This window comes from Oxyura jamaicensis, chromosome 3, assembly GCF_011077185.1.
Source record: "Oxyura jamaicensis isolate SHBP4307 breed ruddy duck chromosome 3, BPBGC_Ojam_1.0, whole genome shotgun sequence".
Lineage (NCBI taxonomy): Eukaryota > Metazoa > Chordata > Aves > Anseriformes > Anatidae > Oxyura > Oxyura jamaicensis.
In genome coordinates, this window is record NC_048895.1 from 74,711,576 (window position 1) to 74,728,169 (window position 16,594).

At 35.7% G+C, this 16,594-nt stretch overlaps 1 protein-coding gene across 1 annotated transcript in view; it reads right to left on the bottom strand.

Annotated features, from left to right (window-relative positions):
- Window positions 1–16,594, bottom strand: part of GRIK2 (glutamate ionotropic receptor kainate type subunit 2) — a 377,958-nt gene that overhangs the window by 68,394 nt on the left and 292,970 nt on the right. Inside the window, exon 12 of the mRNA XM_035320853.1 lies at window positions 14,921–15,138. Coding sequence (XP_035176744.1) covers window positions 14,921–15,138 — 218 coding nt within the window. The remainder of the gene's footprint in view (window positions 1–14,920; window positions 15,139–16,594) is intronic.

Consider the following 16,594-nt stretch of genomic DNA (forward strand, 5'->3'; position numbering starts at 1 on the left):
AAAAAAAAAAAAAAAAAAAAAAAAAAAAAAAGTATTTGTCTTTTCAACCAGTGTTTTCACTGAGGAGTAGAACCAGATTCTACTTGTAACATTTCAGCAAAACTGCTGAAGATTCTCACCAAATTATATCCAAATCAATAATCATCCCTCTGGTACTGTTAATAAAACAGAGACAGGATACAGGACCATAACTGTGTATATAACACTTTAGCATGGGGCTTGGAACTTTTTGGCCTGTCCTATGGAATCACCTCCCAGAGGATACCTGGCCTCCACCCAAAGATAATTTGGACCATAGCTCAGGAGAGGTCAGGTATATTCCAGGGCTGTTCCTAATGGTGTTTGTGCAGCATCACCCAATTTTGGAGGAAAAGAGTCCTTTGACTTTGCATTTAAAATGGTCCCAATCTGTTTTATTTACTACTGCAAATATAGTCTTAACCTGTAAAAGTACAGGACAGAGAAATATAATGGATATGAAACAAGATACTTGAAACACTGTATAAAGGAAGTTTTTCCCTTACATATTTTCCCTTACTGTCTAATAAAAGCTTATTTATACATTTTACTTTAGTCTCTAAACAATGCACTTCCAAATTCTTACTTCACAATGTTGGGTCGAAAATTACGGTTTTTCTAGAAAAATTTCTAAGACAATTTTAACCATTTTCCCTCTTGCCTTTTAACTGATAAACCCAAAAGTGCAGAAAAATAAAATTTGCAGTGGAGAATGAATAATTCAGATTCTGTTAGAGAGTACAGTTTGTTCTAGATGTGGGCAACATTAATATTTTTCTATAACCAAGGTTCTTAGTTTTGCTTTGTCAGTTTACTAGTCTCCCATATGCATGCAGAAAGCCAAACATATGTGATTAGAACTTGATTATAGAACTTATGAAAGAGAAATCAATCAATAACTGCGGTGTTTTCATCTTCAGATTTAAAGGTGATTACATGTTCTAAAAATTTAGTATGCCAACTCTTTTCATTACTTATTCTTGCTGTTCTTTTTTAATAAATGAAAATCAAATCCTTAAACAACAGTCTCTTTCCTCTAAATGTTTTTCAAGCTTTAATAACAGTTGTAACTTAAATCATATCACAATTTTGGAAATCCACATTCTTTATTAGAAGATGACAACATAAAAGTGTTTGGAGCCTGAAGTGGTTTTAGAAATCGTAATCTGAATGTATCTACAGATTTGTCAACATTTCTTTATTAACACCTACTCAGCTTTAATACCTCAGTTGACTGATTTGCGGAACTGTTTACTTCAATTTAAAATTTCCATGAAAATTCTGGCATCTAAAAATGTAAAGTTTACCACATTCTTCCAAGAAAATATGCAAGCAATGGAAATACATTAGTGGTGTATGTATCAAAAGCCTGCACCTGTTACCCTAATTTAATAATAATTAAAAAAATCATTGGACTCATGTCAAAAAAATAAAATTAAAAAATGACAAGCTATTCAGCAGACGACACTGAAACATCTGCCCTGTTAGTGGAAGATAAATGTTTTTAACCTCTAATATGATTAAAAATATGGAGTCACGTGAGCAAAGCAAAATCATGAATTATATTTGTTGTTATTTTTACTTTTGTTTTGGACAAACTTTTACAATCACTGGCTTACTTTTAGCAACACTGATTTTTCCTGGAAGTGACCAGTTTAGTCTTTCTACACACAACATTTAAAAACATAGACTAGAATTTTGCCCATAAACCAACTCAGATTGTAAGCCAAAATGTGATTTTTTTTTACAATTTAAAAGAGATTTGTCTCTCTTTTTTAGTGCCAAAATACAAGAAAAGGAACTCTTCACAGCCTTTCAACCAATCATCTAAAATAAAACAAATATTCCCCACAGTACTGTTTTAGGCAGATAGCTATGAGATTAGAAGCATTTATATTATTTCCTATAAAAATAATTTACATACATAATTTTTATCACAACCTCTCCCTACATTTATATTGCAGTTTATACATACATGAAAATTGTCTAGTGATTAAGCAGTGACCAGAAATTTTACAAGACTCATCTGATGTACTTGCAGCTATTAAGCATCCAGACCAAGGTATTAATCAAGGTTTCTCTGTTGTCAATGGGCAAAATCTCTTGAATTCTGGAGGATGCTGTCCTTCTAGGACAGTTACTCAAGGTAGTTTTGAAGTTTTGTGGTGCCTTTTAGTTTCTTTCCAATGCCAATAAAAGGAGACTAGATGACTAACTGAAAGGAGAGCAGGTATCTACATTTTGGAGAGACGAGAAACCTGCCCTACATGTTTCCAAAACTGTATCTTTCCTAAGTCTGTTTTCTATTTTTATAGTTTCCCTTCAAGTGCCCCTTTCAGTTTTGATCATCATTTGATTTTAAAAGACAGTCACTGACAGTATCAAACTGTCTTCATTATGAACAGGATATTAAATAAATAAATAAATAAATAAATAAATAAAAATCTCCTTACTTTCAGAGTAAAGATTTCTTGTATGAAGCAGCTCTAACTACAAGAGGTGATTATAACTGCAATTTTAGTGCTTCTTCTGCAAACATCTAATTTTATAGGTAGCCTAGAATACCATTACTGTATTGCACATTTACAATGAACTATACTTAGTACCTCTGTACTCTGAACAAAAGCTGCATCAGAAATACTAGATGTTGCCATAAAATAAATTAAGAAACCAAACTGTTGTTTTTGCTCAGTCCAGGTAAATTCCTCAGCAATTCAACCTGAGTTAAAATACACTTGAATGGTAAGTACTTGGCTAAGATAAATTAGAAGTTCAAGCATCAAAGCAACTATACTCAGAGCTTCTTTGCCAAAGAAAGCAAAAGCAGAACTGGACAGCCTTCCCAATAAATCACATAAAATGTTTGGTACTAGTCTTCCTTCCTTAAAGAAAGCTCATCTAGGGATGCATCTTTCTTTTTGAGAAAGTGGAGATGTATTAAAGAATACATGAAGCTTCAATCAGACATGCCATACAGAGGTATCTTAAGAATTTTGGAAGATTCCTAGTAAGTCAAAGAAGGTAAATGTCTCCTGTATCAAAACCAAATCAAACCAAACCAACCAACCAACCAAAGAAACAAACAAAACAAAATACCTACTCTGAGAACATAGGTCAAATTCTGCATTATATATATATGCATGTATATATTACTTATGACTATCACAGTTATTATGAGGACTGTTGCGCTTTTTTGGCTGGGATAGTTAATTTTCTTCATAGAAGCTCATATGGTGCTTTGTAATACTGTTGTTAATACACAGATGTTTGGTTGCTGCTGAGCAGAGATTACACAAAGTCGAGGCCTTTTCTGCTTCTCATCCTGCCCCACCAGCAAGCAGGCTGGGTGTGCACAACAAGGGAAACATGCCTGGACAGCTGACTCAGGATGACCAAAGGGATATTCCATATCATATGGCATCATGAGTAGCAATAAAAGCTGGGGAAAGGAGTATGGGTGGATGTTTAGAGTGAAGTAACCATTATGCATGATGATCTGCTTTCCTGGAAGTGGCTGAACATCTGCCTACCAATGGGAAGTAACAAACAAATTCCTTGTTTTGTTTTGCTTGTGCATGCAGCTTTTGCTATACCTATTAAACTGTCTTTACCTCAACCCATGAGTTCTTGCACCTTTAAATTTCTGATTCTTACTCCTGTCCCACTGTGGGGAGAGCAACTGAGTGGCTGCATGGGGCTTAGCTGACTACAGGGGTTAAACCAAAACAGTGACTATCTCAGCTTGTAGGATGTGGGAAGAAAATAATAATAATAATAATAATAATAATAGCAATAATTTCCTATACAAGAAAATGGTGAGTAAATTAAAAGATCATATACTATATCTGAAGAAATTTAAAAGTGCTAAGATATATATTACTGTTTATCTTTGGTTCAAAGTGTTCATGGACAGATAGGTAGGTTACCCTGATCATAAAGCATGGCTTTGTATATGTTTTGTGAAAATCCGTATTCTATATTGTGTAGATTAAGGACCTTGAACACTTTAAATACAAGTTGATTTAATGCATGAATTTGGAAAAAAAAAAAATGCTTGAAAGGCATCCATATCAAATACAGCTTATTTAATTATTACCATAGGTGCATTGCAAAAAAGATAGATTAACTGATTTGGACAAACATTCTGTTCAAAGCAGTGAAAAACTCTGGAGAAGAAATTCATCAGTATAATAGGACTATAGGTGGTGTCCAGGGCAATTCTGGCACTGTAAATATTTCTCATACACAAAGCAGTGCTAATGCAGTTGGACAAAGCCTCAGTACTATCATATATAAATTGACAAGGCGGAACCAAGAGTTCACCTCTGCTAATGAATAGAGGCTTTCAGGCTGCTTCAGCAGGCAGGAAATAACACTGAAGGTTGCTCATATGGCAGGATCTCACACAAGACTGGCTAAACCAAGAGACAGTTCGCTCTGGCGAATGGTTTCTGAATCACATTCCTAGGATGAGTCATAGATAAAATCTGCAAACTTTAATGGCTACTTAGTGATAGATCTATTTGCTTTGAAGAGGAAGACTCAGACAGTTAAAAGTGTTCTCAGATGTATTCTCAATTTCCTAAGCAAACACTAACTCTGAAATCTACCTTTCAAAGAGAATCCTGTTTGGAGTTGAAGGATTCCTTATGATCTAGTTCTGCTCCCTTTCTCACCTTGCTCAGGATCTAAGGAAGTCATAAAGAGAATAAAGCTAAAACAGATAAGAAATTGAAAGTGTTCTTGCCCTACCTCCTAGGGGAAAGCAGCAGGAGAAGGAAAGAAAGAGGCTAGGTAGAAATTAGGTTATGCACTTCTGAGAAGGAAAAAACCTTGCAACCAAACCTGTGATCAGAACTCAGTGTTGAGCCATTCTCTTACAACTGATTTGGTCAGCAGTTGCATTACAAACCCAGGTTAGGCCAGAGGGTGAAGTGTATCAAGTAACTGAAAGGAAAAAAATGGCTTACCACTTAACACCAAACCTACAATAGTACATAGAGACAAATTACATTCTGGAAGCACCAGCAATTACATTGCTGTTGATTTTTTCATCCTCACATCTCCAAATATCTAGGCAACAGAACTCACTTCCCTAAGGCTCCCTGGCTTTTGTGTCTAACAGGGTGCTTGCTATAAGATCACCCTGCCACAGAAAGAGACACTCCCTGCTACCCTTGCATCAGATCTAACACTCCAGGAGGCAGAGCAGCTTTCTTCAAAAATGAAAACTAAACCTACAACAATAACAAAAATATTCATTTTCACTTGGATATGAAAGCTGGACTGACTCTTGCCACCACCCTATTATGTCTATGAGCCTGGTGGGAGAAGAGTTTGACTACTCACAGAGTGTCTCACAAATTGATGCTGAATCAACACAGTGAGAAAACTACTGAGATGGATGAACAGAAGTAGTTTGCAGTGATGAGGATGGGTTAAACTCCATCTGACTTCAAATGGAAAAGACTCTACTTTTCTTGTATTTAGTGGCATCAATATATATTTGCCAAAATAGAAGATTGAATGGTTTCTCTTAAATGCAAAAGTTTCAAGTATCAAGATCGTAACATTTCACTGAATCAAGTATATGTCGTAGATTTTTTTGTCTTTTGCTGATAAAACAATTGAGCAATTGAGGACTCAAAATGTCCTCTGAATAATATTTTTTTTATTATCATGCTTGACTTTCTAAGGGCTAAGGTACAGTTGATTAGTGTTGTATTTGTTTGTTTGTTTGTTTGTATGTTTTGTTTATTTTCCCTCTGGGCTCTGATTTCTTGTAGCCTATGTTTATATCCAAGTGGCAATTAGATCTTGCTGTATTTTAACATACCAACATATCTTACACAGAGAAAGATTGGCATTAGTCACATAAACTCCATGATATGTCTACAGCATGGATAATTAGCGTATGTGCACTAATTAATGCATATTACTGGGGGACACAAATTTGAAAAACAATACAAATGTCAGCTTCTTGTTTGTATGTTCATTTTAGCTCTTCAAAATGAATTCAAAATGAAAAATACTTATGGAATAGAAAAGACAGATGGGACTATAGGTTATATAGTTTAGCCCATTTGAGAGTTCTATGCAGAGATTAGCATAAAAATTTTTCCCCTATGAATATTTTGGGGAAATTCAGAAACAGATGGTGAACTGTAGAAAATACTAACTTAGATGACCCATAGACAAAGGAGACTTTTCCTAATGCCAACTTTTATTTTATTTTTGATGTTTCTATTTAAAAATGGCTAGTGGGGACCCAATTCATATGTTAAGTATTTAATTTAATATTGCAATTACTGTAAATGACTAATCTTGTCTTCACTTCAAAATTATGTATATTTCTTTGAGAGGACCCTGAAAAGCCTTTGTATGTGTTTCACTGGTTCTAAGAACTGTAGCTGCTGGAGACAAGTGTAAGTTATAAGTATGTATCTTGTGATTTTAGAGCATAATTATCTCTAGGGAACCTCCGGGGGGGGGGGGGGGGGGGGGACCCAATGATCTCTTGAGGTCCCTTCCAACCCCTACAATTCTGTGATTCTGTGATTTTGTGATAATTATTCATGAATACTGCATGTTATCCAGAAGCTTATTAAGGGTGCTTACTCTCTGGATATAGGGCATAATGGGGCATAAATCTTTGTAGAAATGAAAAATTGGTTAAACCCTATGTTAACCTTTTTCAGCCTATACAGTTGGAAAAGGGCAAAAAGGTAAAGGTAATGGGGAATATGAAAAGGGGAAAGGGAAGGCAAAAGGCAAGGACATGGACAAAGACAAGGGTGGGAAGGCAGTGGATTTATTTTCCCTCAGCCCTGAGAGGCAACAGGCAGCCAAACATGTGCTCCAGGAACACTAATAGCTCTGACAACCCCACAGAAGGGAAAAGGGTCAAGACAGCATAAAACCATTTCAGTTAACTTTGTCCCAGTACCTAGAGAGTTTTGTTGGAATGAGTCCCTTTACGTGAATTACCTCTGCTTTCTATCTCAAGATGCAAAAGACAGACCATTCACCTCAAATAACTTAATGGTACCAAATTTATCTGATACTCAATTTAAATTTAGAATCCAAATGCACTGCTGCTCCTGTTATAGCCCATGTCAATGAATCATCTAAACTACCTAACTCTACCTACCTCCCTTGATCTTATAAAGAAATGTACAGAATTCAGTGAGACACAGGTGTTTTGAGGTCTCTGGACAAAGCCTCATTCTCATGGCCAGTGTCTCATTCTCACAGACTTTGTAATTGTACATTCAATTCCCTTAAGTGTATGGAGTGACCACAGACCTTGCTTTATAGGTTTTCACCTGTCTGATTTTTTGCACATTCAGAGAAGTAGTGGTTAAGCAAACAGCTGTTCCTACAAAGAGGGAATAATAAAGGGAAAACGGAATAATGCAATTCAGCTGCACGTGTTTCTAGTAGATAAGTCCGAAGTATGATGATCCAAAAGAAAAAAAAAAAAAAGGAAGAAAAAAAAAAAAAGAAAGAAAAAGAGAGGTGACATGGCATTTATATTCATTCCATTCCATTCTAGTCATCAGTGCCACATGTTTTTATGCATAAGAAAAGTCTGTGTTTGTTACATTAAAATGTGACTTTTCTATAAAGGGAAATCATTTTAAAGCAAACCGAACAAGTATCTCTTTTATCTGCTACAATTATTTTTTACACATTGTCCAGATCAACACATGGGGGCTAGGGCTCAAAAGGGTTTTTTGTTTGTTTGTTTGTTTGTTTTTTGTTTGTTTGTTTTCCATTAGTCAGCATCAGTGAATGGATATTTGAAAAGCTCAGAAGTGGTGTTTCTTTCATCTTTGACTTGCAGCAATTCCACCAAATGATTGATTTGCTAAACTTCATAATGTATTATTTGTACTACTCAACTAAATGTTCTATGTCTGTATATGCTGATGTGCCTACAAATGCATGTTTATTTGTTAAACAGAGGAACAACATCTGACTATTACAATGTTCAAACTCAGGTCTGAAAAACCCACTTAGGCTCTATTGGCTCCATACCTTTATTTTTGCTGCTACTCTTTTATTTATGTCAGGCACTCTGTCCCTTGTACTCCAGTTGTATGCAATAGGAAAATTCCCCTAAAACCCCTTATTCCAGCCTAGAGTCTATTTTGGGGATTTTGTAATGATAGCAAATGTCAGAGCTTCCTGCTGTTTAACAATGGACTGAGATTTTGAAAAATTAAGCTAGGCACTAAGCACTGAATTGTTGTCCCCCCAGAATTCCTTAGGGGAAAGGTAAAAAAAAAAAAATGGCTAAGGCAAAAGAGGAAAAAACTGACCAGGGTGAGCAGCATGGATTTTTATGGAGAAAATACAGTGAAGGAAGAAATGGAGAACACTATAGAAAAGCAGAGCTTTTGGGTCCTGAAGAAGAAAAGGAAAGAAACTGGCAAATATAAATGACAAAAAGAATATTCTATCAGATAATTCTAAGGTATGTGAGTCAGCTTTCCTGAATTAGTTCCCTATCTGCCTTTCACCAGGTGATCTTGAAAAAGATGCATTCCCTTTCAGTGCTTCAGCTTCCTTATCAGCAAGGCAAGGATATAAAATTATATGAGTCCCACAGAGAGCTGAAAACACCTTTAAGTCATGATACAGAAGTAATGACACTAACCTACGGCCATTAGAGAAAGAAAAAATATTTTTTAACCATTTGGTATGCAAGCGTTGAGTAATTCTAGCCGAAAAAAAGTTTAATTGTGCATGGTACTGTACAAAAACATAGAAAGAAAAAAAAAAAAAAAAAAAGAAAAAAAAAGAAACTGACATTGAAAGGTACAGATAAGAAAAAAACATGAGAAAAACGAATATACACAGCAAGTTCACAAACAAAAATAATCATAAAATTGTAGACCACTATAAATATATATGTTGTAGTATTTCCTTTGTGTATGAGGATTGAGAGCTGAGGTACAAATAGAAGCAGTGTAGAATTAATCTTTTTCTTCTCACTTTCAGAACTGTCAGCTGTCAGTCAGAAAGAAAACAGACACTTCCGTTTTGTTTTGTTTTGTTTTTGAGAAACAGAGACTGAGACCACAGAATAAAGAGGTAATGAAAAATCTGAACTCTTTTATCCAAGAACAGCTACTGAGATAAGTACCTTTCATGAAAATAATAAAAGCTATTTATTTTATTCCAAAGAATAAGGAAGATACGCTTCTGAAACCTGAAAACCATCAACACTCATTCTAAATTTCCATTCATAATTCTGGGAGCAACACTACAAGACTCATTTTCATTATCATTTTCACACTGTAAGCATTCAGGAAAGCCTTGACACCAGTAGAACTAGCCAATAGAAGAGAAGGAAAATTTGTAACTAAGAAAACTCAGTGATTTGAGAAACATCAAAACATGTATCAGGAGCGGAAACAACATGCTTAACTCAGAGGTAGCTTAGAATCTATTTTAACATTTCTTTTCACATTTATTTCCTTACAATTCTTGGATAATATTACGGTCATTTTATTGTTCCCAGTGAAATAGCCCACCAAGACCTGCTAGTCATATAACAGCTTCATTCACAATGGTAATAGCATTAAAGAACGACAGAATGGTTTAGGTTAGAAGGGACCTGTGGATGTCATCTAGTCTACCAACCCTGCTCAAGCGGGAACACCTAGAGCTTCTTGCCCAGGACTGGGTCCAGACAGCTTTTGAATATCTCCAAGGAGGGAGACTCTACAAACTCCCTGGCTAAACCTGTATTCTTACACCCCAGGTGCTCTTCAAGATTTTAACTTTAGCAGGTTAATCTAGCAGTTAGCTTGTTTGTCTAATTTCCATTTAGGTTCTCCTTCAAAAAAAAAAAAAAAAAAAAGTTCTGTTTTAGCATCACACAGCATTGGCCAGGTTCCAAAGTTTTTTAAAGAAAAAATTCAAAGGACTTCTATATAGATAATTTATGTGGAAATTACTGTCGGTCTCATGGGCAGCTACTGAACCTCACTGTGATTGGAACTAATAACTATTACCAAGATATGATAATTTAATTTAACATTAGGAAACCATCTGGTGCCTTCATTTCACGTTGTAACATAATGCTGCTGCTTTGCTCAATCCAGTCTCATTACAACAAGATAAAGCAGCTAAGGAAAAACATACACACAGATGATAAATTTATCCCCTATGTCAACTTTGTGCAACCCCTCCAGAACTCATATTCCCGTAGATTTTTAAAGTAGGAGGTGACTACAAAAGTCTAAACTGAGCTAATGAAGGCTATGTATTTCACTGAGTAGACTGTAAATCATAAGGATAGCATGCTTGGGCTATGCTATATCTTTCTCCTCATAATGGCTGATGGATCAATCTAGCCCACTCCTATGTAAGTTCTACCAGTGGTTAATTACTTAAAGTCTTACAAATGTGCACTTTATTTCTGGTCTGAATTTGCCTAACTTAGCTTTGAAACACTGGATCTCATTATGCTTTTTTCTGCTAGATTAAACAGCCATCTACTGTCAAAAGTCTTATTCCCATTAAGGCACTTACAGATCATGATCAAGTCACCTCTTAACCTTCTCTTCAGCAGATTAAACAGACTGATCTTCCAGACCTACAGTCATTCTTTCACCTTTTATGAACTCTTCCAAATTTTAAACATATTTTTGAACTGTAGTCACCAGCACAGGATATTTCATTGGTTCCCTAATGACATATACAAAGGAAGAGTTGCTTATTACTTTATTCACTTGTTCATATAACAAATAATCTAATATATACTATTTAAAATTCACTTCCAGCTTATTGATAAAGCAGAAGAATTCCAAAACCAGTTTAAAACATACTTATCCTAGTTTTTACACTCAGTGCAGAAAAAATCAGGCACCTCATGTCTTTTCTTCACTATCTACCTCCAGTGTAACTTCTGTACATTAAGACATTTTTCTGATACTTTTTTTTTTTTTGTATTCTTTGATCAGGTGCCTGTTCTTAAGTGCTTTTTATATTATAATTTAATAGTAGTATCTACGAGGTGGTCAACTCTGGTAGTAGTAACTTTTAAGGCAATTCCACTTCCAGTCTTTGAAAATATTTTCTTGCATTATCATTTTCCTCAAGTAAGGAAATTATATTCCTGAAGTAATTTGCACATACACAAGATAAATTTACTTTGCGAACACACAAATACAGATAGAATATGTTGACCAGTCCTATAATATTTTAATTCCTGATATCTCAGCCTCATTAATTAAAAATACAGAATTTTGCCAGAAAGTTTACTGGAACAGATAGACTGACCCAAACATTTTCTTTTATCTTCTATGGAAAATACACTTAATTAGATTGTATTTCTTATATAGCTAGCTGTAGTGAAAAGCATTTACATCAAGCATACTTTAATTTTGAACTGGAAGTTGCTTCAGACACTGAATGAAATTAGATTGTACTGTTTCCCTTTACTTGTCTTTTGAGTATGATTTTCACTTATTGGCTTCACTACAAGAACAGTTGTGCCTATTCCTAATGTTTATGTTTGGATCCATTTTACTAGGTACAAAATAATACCCATTAAATTACATACTTCTTAGTTAAGAAAGTAAATTAATTGGAAAAACATTTGGAATCATTTGTTCGCTATCTGGAACAGAAGTACTTAAGTATCAGTGCATTTTCATGTCACAAAAATCCTATGTTTTGTTCTGCCTTCTCTGTTTCATTCATAGAGAAGTAGAATAATTTGGTGATATACTAAAACCAATACCAAATTATGTGATCTGACAGTATAACTCTGTTATAAATTTAGGGTATTTCAAACACATGTCACTAAAACAAAGGTCTATGCAAGATGTGCAATTCCTATTCTGTTAGAAGTAAATCCTCTCTAGTTCTTGAGTACAATATAGTAGAAAAACACAAAATATATCTAAATAAACAGAAACAGAAACAGAAACAGCAATTAAAAAAAAATAAAAAATTGTTCTGGATGCCATCTCCAAGCAACTGGAAAAAAAGAAGGTTATGAGGAGTAGTCAGCATGGATTCAGGAAGGGGAAGTCGTGCTCGACCAACCTCGTTGCCTTCTATGATGGCATCACCAGCTGGGTAGATGGGGGGATGGCGGAGGATGTCATCCACCTTGACTTTTGCAAGGCTTTTGATACTGTCTCCCATGAAATCCTACTAGCAAAGCTGAGAAAGTGTGGGATAGATGAGTGGACAGCGAGGTGGGTTGAGAACTGGCTGACTGGCCGAGCTCAGAGGGTGGTGATTGGCGGAGCAGAGTCTGGCTGGAGGCCTGTGACCAGCGCTGTTCCCTAGGGGTCAGTGCGGGGTCCGGTCTTGTTCAACATCTTCATTGACAACCTTGATGAGGGAATAGTGTCTACCCTCAGCAAGTACGCCAACGACACAAAGCTGGGAGGAGTGGCTGACACGCCAGAAAGCTGTGCTGCCATTCAGTGAGACCTAGACCAGCTGGAGAGATGGGCAGGAAGAAACCAAATGAGATTTAATAAGAGCAAGTGTAGAGTCCTGTACCTGGGAAGGAACTGGAAGTATCAGTACAGGCTGGGAGACAACCTGCTGGGGAGGAGCTCTGAGGAGAAGGACCTAGGGGTCCTGGTGGACAACAGGTCGACCATGAGCCAGCAGTGTGCCCTGGTGGCCAAGAGGGCCAATGGGATCCTGGTGTGCATTAAAAGGAACGTGGCCAGCAGGTCAAGGGAGGTGATCCTCCCCCTCTACTCTGCCCTGGTCAGGCCTCACCTGGAGTACTGTGTCCAGTTCTGGGCTCCCTGGTACAAAAAAGACAGGAGTCTCCTGGAAAGAGTGCAGTGGAGGGCCACAAAGATGATACGAGGCCTGGAGCATCTTCCCTATGAAGAAAGGCTGAGAGACCTGGGTCTGTTCAGCCTGGAGAAGAGAAGACTGAGAGGGGATCTTATCAATGTGTACAAATATCTGAGGGGTGGGAGACAGAAGGATGTAGCTAACCTCTTCTCAGTGGTTTGTGGGGATAGGACAAGGGGCAATGGCCGCAAGATAGGAAGTTCTGAACCAACATGCAAAAGAACTTCTTCACAGTGAGAGTGACGGAGCACGGGAACAGGCTGCCTAGAGAGGCTATGGAATCACCTTCTCTAGAGATATTCAAGGCCCGTCTGGATGCCTACCTGCGCAGCCTGCTCTGAGGAACCTGCTTTGGCAGGGGGGTTGGACCCGATGACCTTTCAAGGTCCCTTCCAACCCCTACAGTTCTGTGATTGTGTGATTCTGTGATAAGAAAAAAAATGTGCAGAAAAGGGAGCAGTATATTAATATGCAGAGGGAAAAAACATCCGAAGAAAGAGAAATAGTCTCTGTATGCTAAAAACACAGATTATACACACACACACAAAAGGAAAAAGAGAGAATAATGCATAAAATTAAAGGGGGATGGGGGAGAGGAAGACTGAGTTAAAAAGTTGCTTCTGGCAACTACAGGAAAAGATGCTGCTCAGTTAAAATTGCTTCCAAATATTTCAGAATCCACAGTTTCAGTCTGAAACAGAACAAGTTCATTCTTCTTCTTGACAAGAATGAAAATAAAGCCCCATAGTGTTTTCTTGTAACTCAATTCATACATTATATCATCCCTTTATGTCCTCAGATTTAAACTATTCCTATTCTTTTAAAAATGTCAGTCTTTAAACCTTCTTTCAAAAGTTTAGAAAAGAAAGAAGCAATTTCATTTAATTGCTTTAAATATTTCCTGACATCAAGACACCTCTAATTGATTAGTTACTTCTATTAACTTCCTCTGATCCTTTTGTAGGAAGCATTCTGCAAAATACTCCAAATGTTTCCAAAGCATTCTAAAGTCCTGAAGTTTAATCAATTTTATTTCCAAGCAGAAGCTTAAAGCCCTATAATTATTTAAAATAAATAAATAAAACTATGTGTATATTTGGATTGGCTGTAAGATCATAAGAATGAATAGTGACTATTTAGCCACTGAACAAGTACATGAAAAACTGAACATCTCTGAATCTATTGAGGGGAACTGCATATACATTCTTTGATTTCTGGGCCAGCTTACACTTTTCTCTTGGACCTCACTTTATCTAGTTTCAAATGACAGTTTAATGGTCAACTCACACCTTTAGGTGACAGCATAGTAACTCACAAAAACAGAATATATCAGCTAAAAGTCTTCCAAAGACCTTAAGACATACTCTAAACACCTCTCTGGATGATCCAGCATATGCCTGTGCTATCAAACATAAGGAGTTATAGAAAAAAACATTCATTCATCATGCATACTTCTCCTTAATTTGAGCTGACTTAAATTCTTGATGAAGCTAGAAAAGAAACATTTCTTTCTAATCCAGCAGCATATTTCACTTTATTTCAGATGGAATTATCTTAGTAACTGACTTAAATGAACAGAAAAACTGGAAGAATCTGATCTTTTTATGAACAAATTAAATTTTAAAATTTCTCAAAAATAAGTCCAAAAGATTTTCTCTGTACGGCCAGTAATATTCTTACAAAAGCCCAGTTTCTTGAGCAAAGATTAACATTAAGTATAATGTTACTGAATTGATACTGCAACACCTACTTCAGAAAAACTCTTTCTTGTACACGGAATTAGATCTGTCAAAGCAAAGTGTTCATGTTTCTTCACCTACTCTGTTACCATACATTCAGTTCTTTAAGCAAAAATCATCAGAGAACTTGCATGCTATTGCCCATGAGAGATTTTTTGTTTGCTTCATTTGCTATCTCAGGAAATCTTCAGAAAAGTGATTTTCAGTTGCTTTTGAAAGTGGGGGAATAGTATCCTTTGCTACACCTCAGCAAGATGCAGAGACTTTCCCCCCACAGTCATGATATAGGATCTTTTCAAACAGAATATAAAGCTTACCTTAAAGAAAGTCATGGTTGCTCCATCTTCAACTGCCCCATACTCTATCTTTGTCTGCTTGGCCAAATCATCAGCAGAATCAATAGGGGATTCCATACGTTCCACTGTCAGAAAGGCGGCTAGGTTAGCAGTGTACGAGGAAATGATGATAAGTGTGAAAAACCACCAAATGCCTCCCACTATCCTGGTGGAGAGGGCTTTGGGCATGAGCTCAGAACCTAATGAAAACCAGGGGAGAAAGATGAAACCAATGCACAGAAAATAATTAGTAAGTGTTCAGCACTTTTTGCCACAGTGGGGAGATGGAATCACTGTGCAAAAAAATCTTTAAGCTACAGGTTTATGTGTACTGCTTGTACAAACACACACAACTGAAATGAAAAATAAGAACTGATTACATTTATAAAGACAGAATTTTTTGGAGCTGTGGGAATCAAAGAATAGTAATGGGAGACTCAGTTATCTGTGCCTAAAAAAAAAAAAAAAAAAAAGAAATTTGAAAAAAACATTTACTTGAACTGGCTTTCCAGAAAAATTAATGGCTGGACTGAGCCTCTAACTTAATATTAATATTGAAGTACTTATATAGTTCTTTACCTTTAAAAGCATTAAGTATTTTGTAAATCTAATTTGATTAAGAAAAAAGAAAAAAGAAAAAAGAAAAAGGAAAAGATATGAAATAAAGCATTTCATATATGTAATACATAATATAAAATATAAAGGAATCAATTAATTTTGCTATTTGTATTGCAAATACAAGTCAGGATTGTTTATTGAATGCTTAGATTTAAAAAAGGAACATCTCCCATCTCTATAATTAGCCCCACAATTTCATATAAATATGAGTGGCTGTGCCACACATTTAAGTTGATAGAACAGCAATGAAAAGATTAGATTGCTATGCATAAACCGGATAAAGGTAGATTATAATGCATTGCTGGAGTTGCCTGCTCATGGCACTAAAGAATGGAGGGGATTACAAACACTGTATAGTAATTTGCATAATTATTAATGCTAATTTAGAATCTAATGAGACAAATTGAAGCACATAAACTCCTCTTGTGCCTAATTACTAAAAATAGGAAAAATAAAATTCAATGTAATTTACAAATGCAAATATTTATTATAAATGAACATGTATGTTTTTTGTTTTTGTTTTTGTTTTTGTTTTTTTTTCCAAAACATTATAATTGAATGGAATGAATTTTCTAATAACATCAAATAAACAATTTCAAGCTTCACTGGAAAAAGTTTATATAAGATCTTGTAGAAGTATCTGAAAACTTGTTTTCAAATAAACAGATTTACCTTATTCACTACATAAATGTACTACAGCAATCACTCTTTGTTAATTGGTCACTATGCTTGTTTTGAGATCTCCTGGGTAAAATGGAATGAAGGCAAGATGGACTATTTTATTCCTGTTAAATTTTAGTGTTCATATTGAATCATTTAAGGAAATGGTCCAGCAAGGTAACACATCTTCATATAAAGAAAGATTATGCCAAACTTTCAACGTCAATGCCAAAACCAGAACAGAACGGGAAAAAAAAAAAAAAAAAAAAAAAAAAAAAAAAAAAAGTTGTAAAACTAGAATTTTTTTTTATAAAAAAACCCCACCTAACCCACCCTGCCTATTACCCCATCGTTGGTGTTAAAAAAAAAAAAACATCA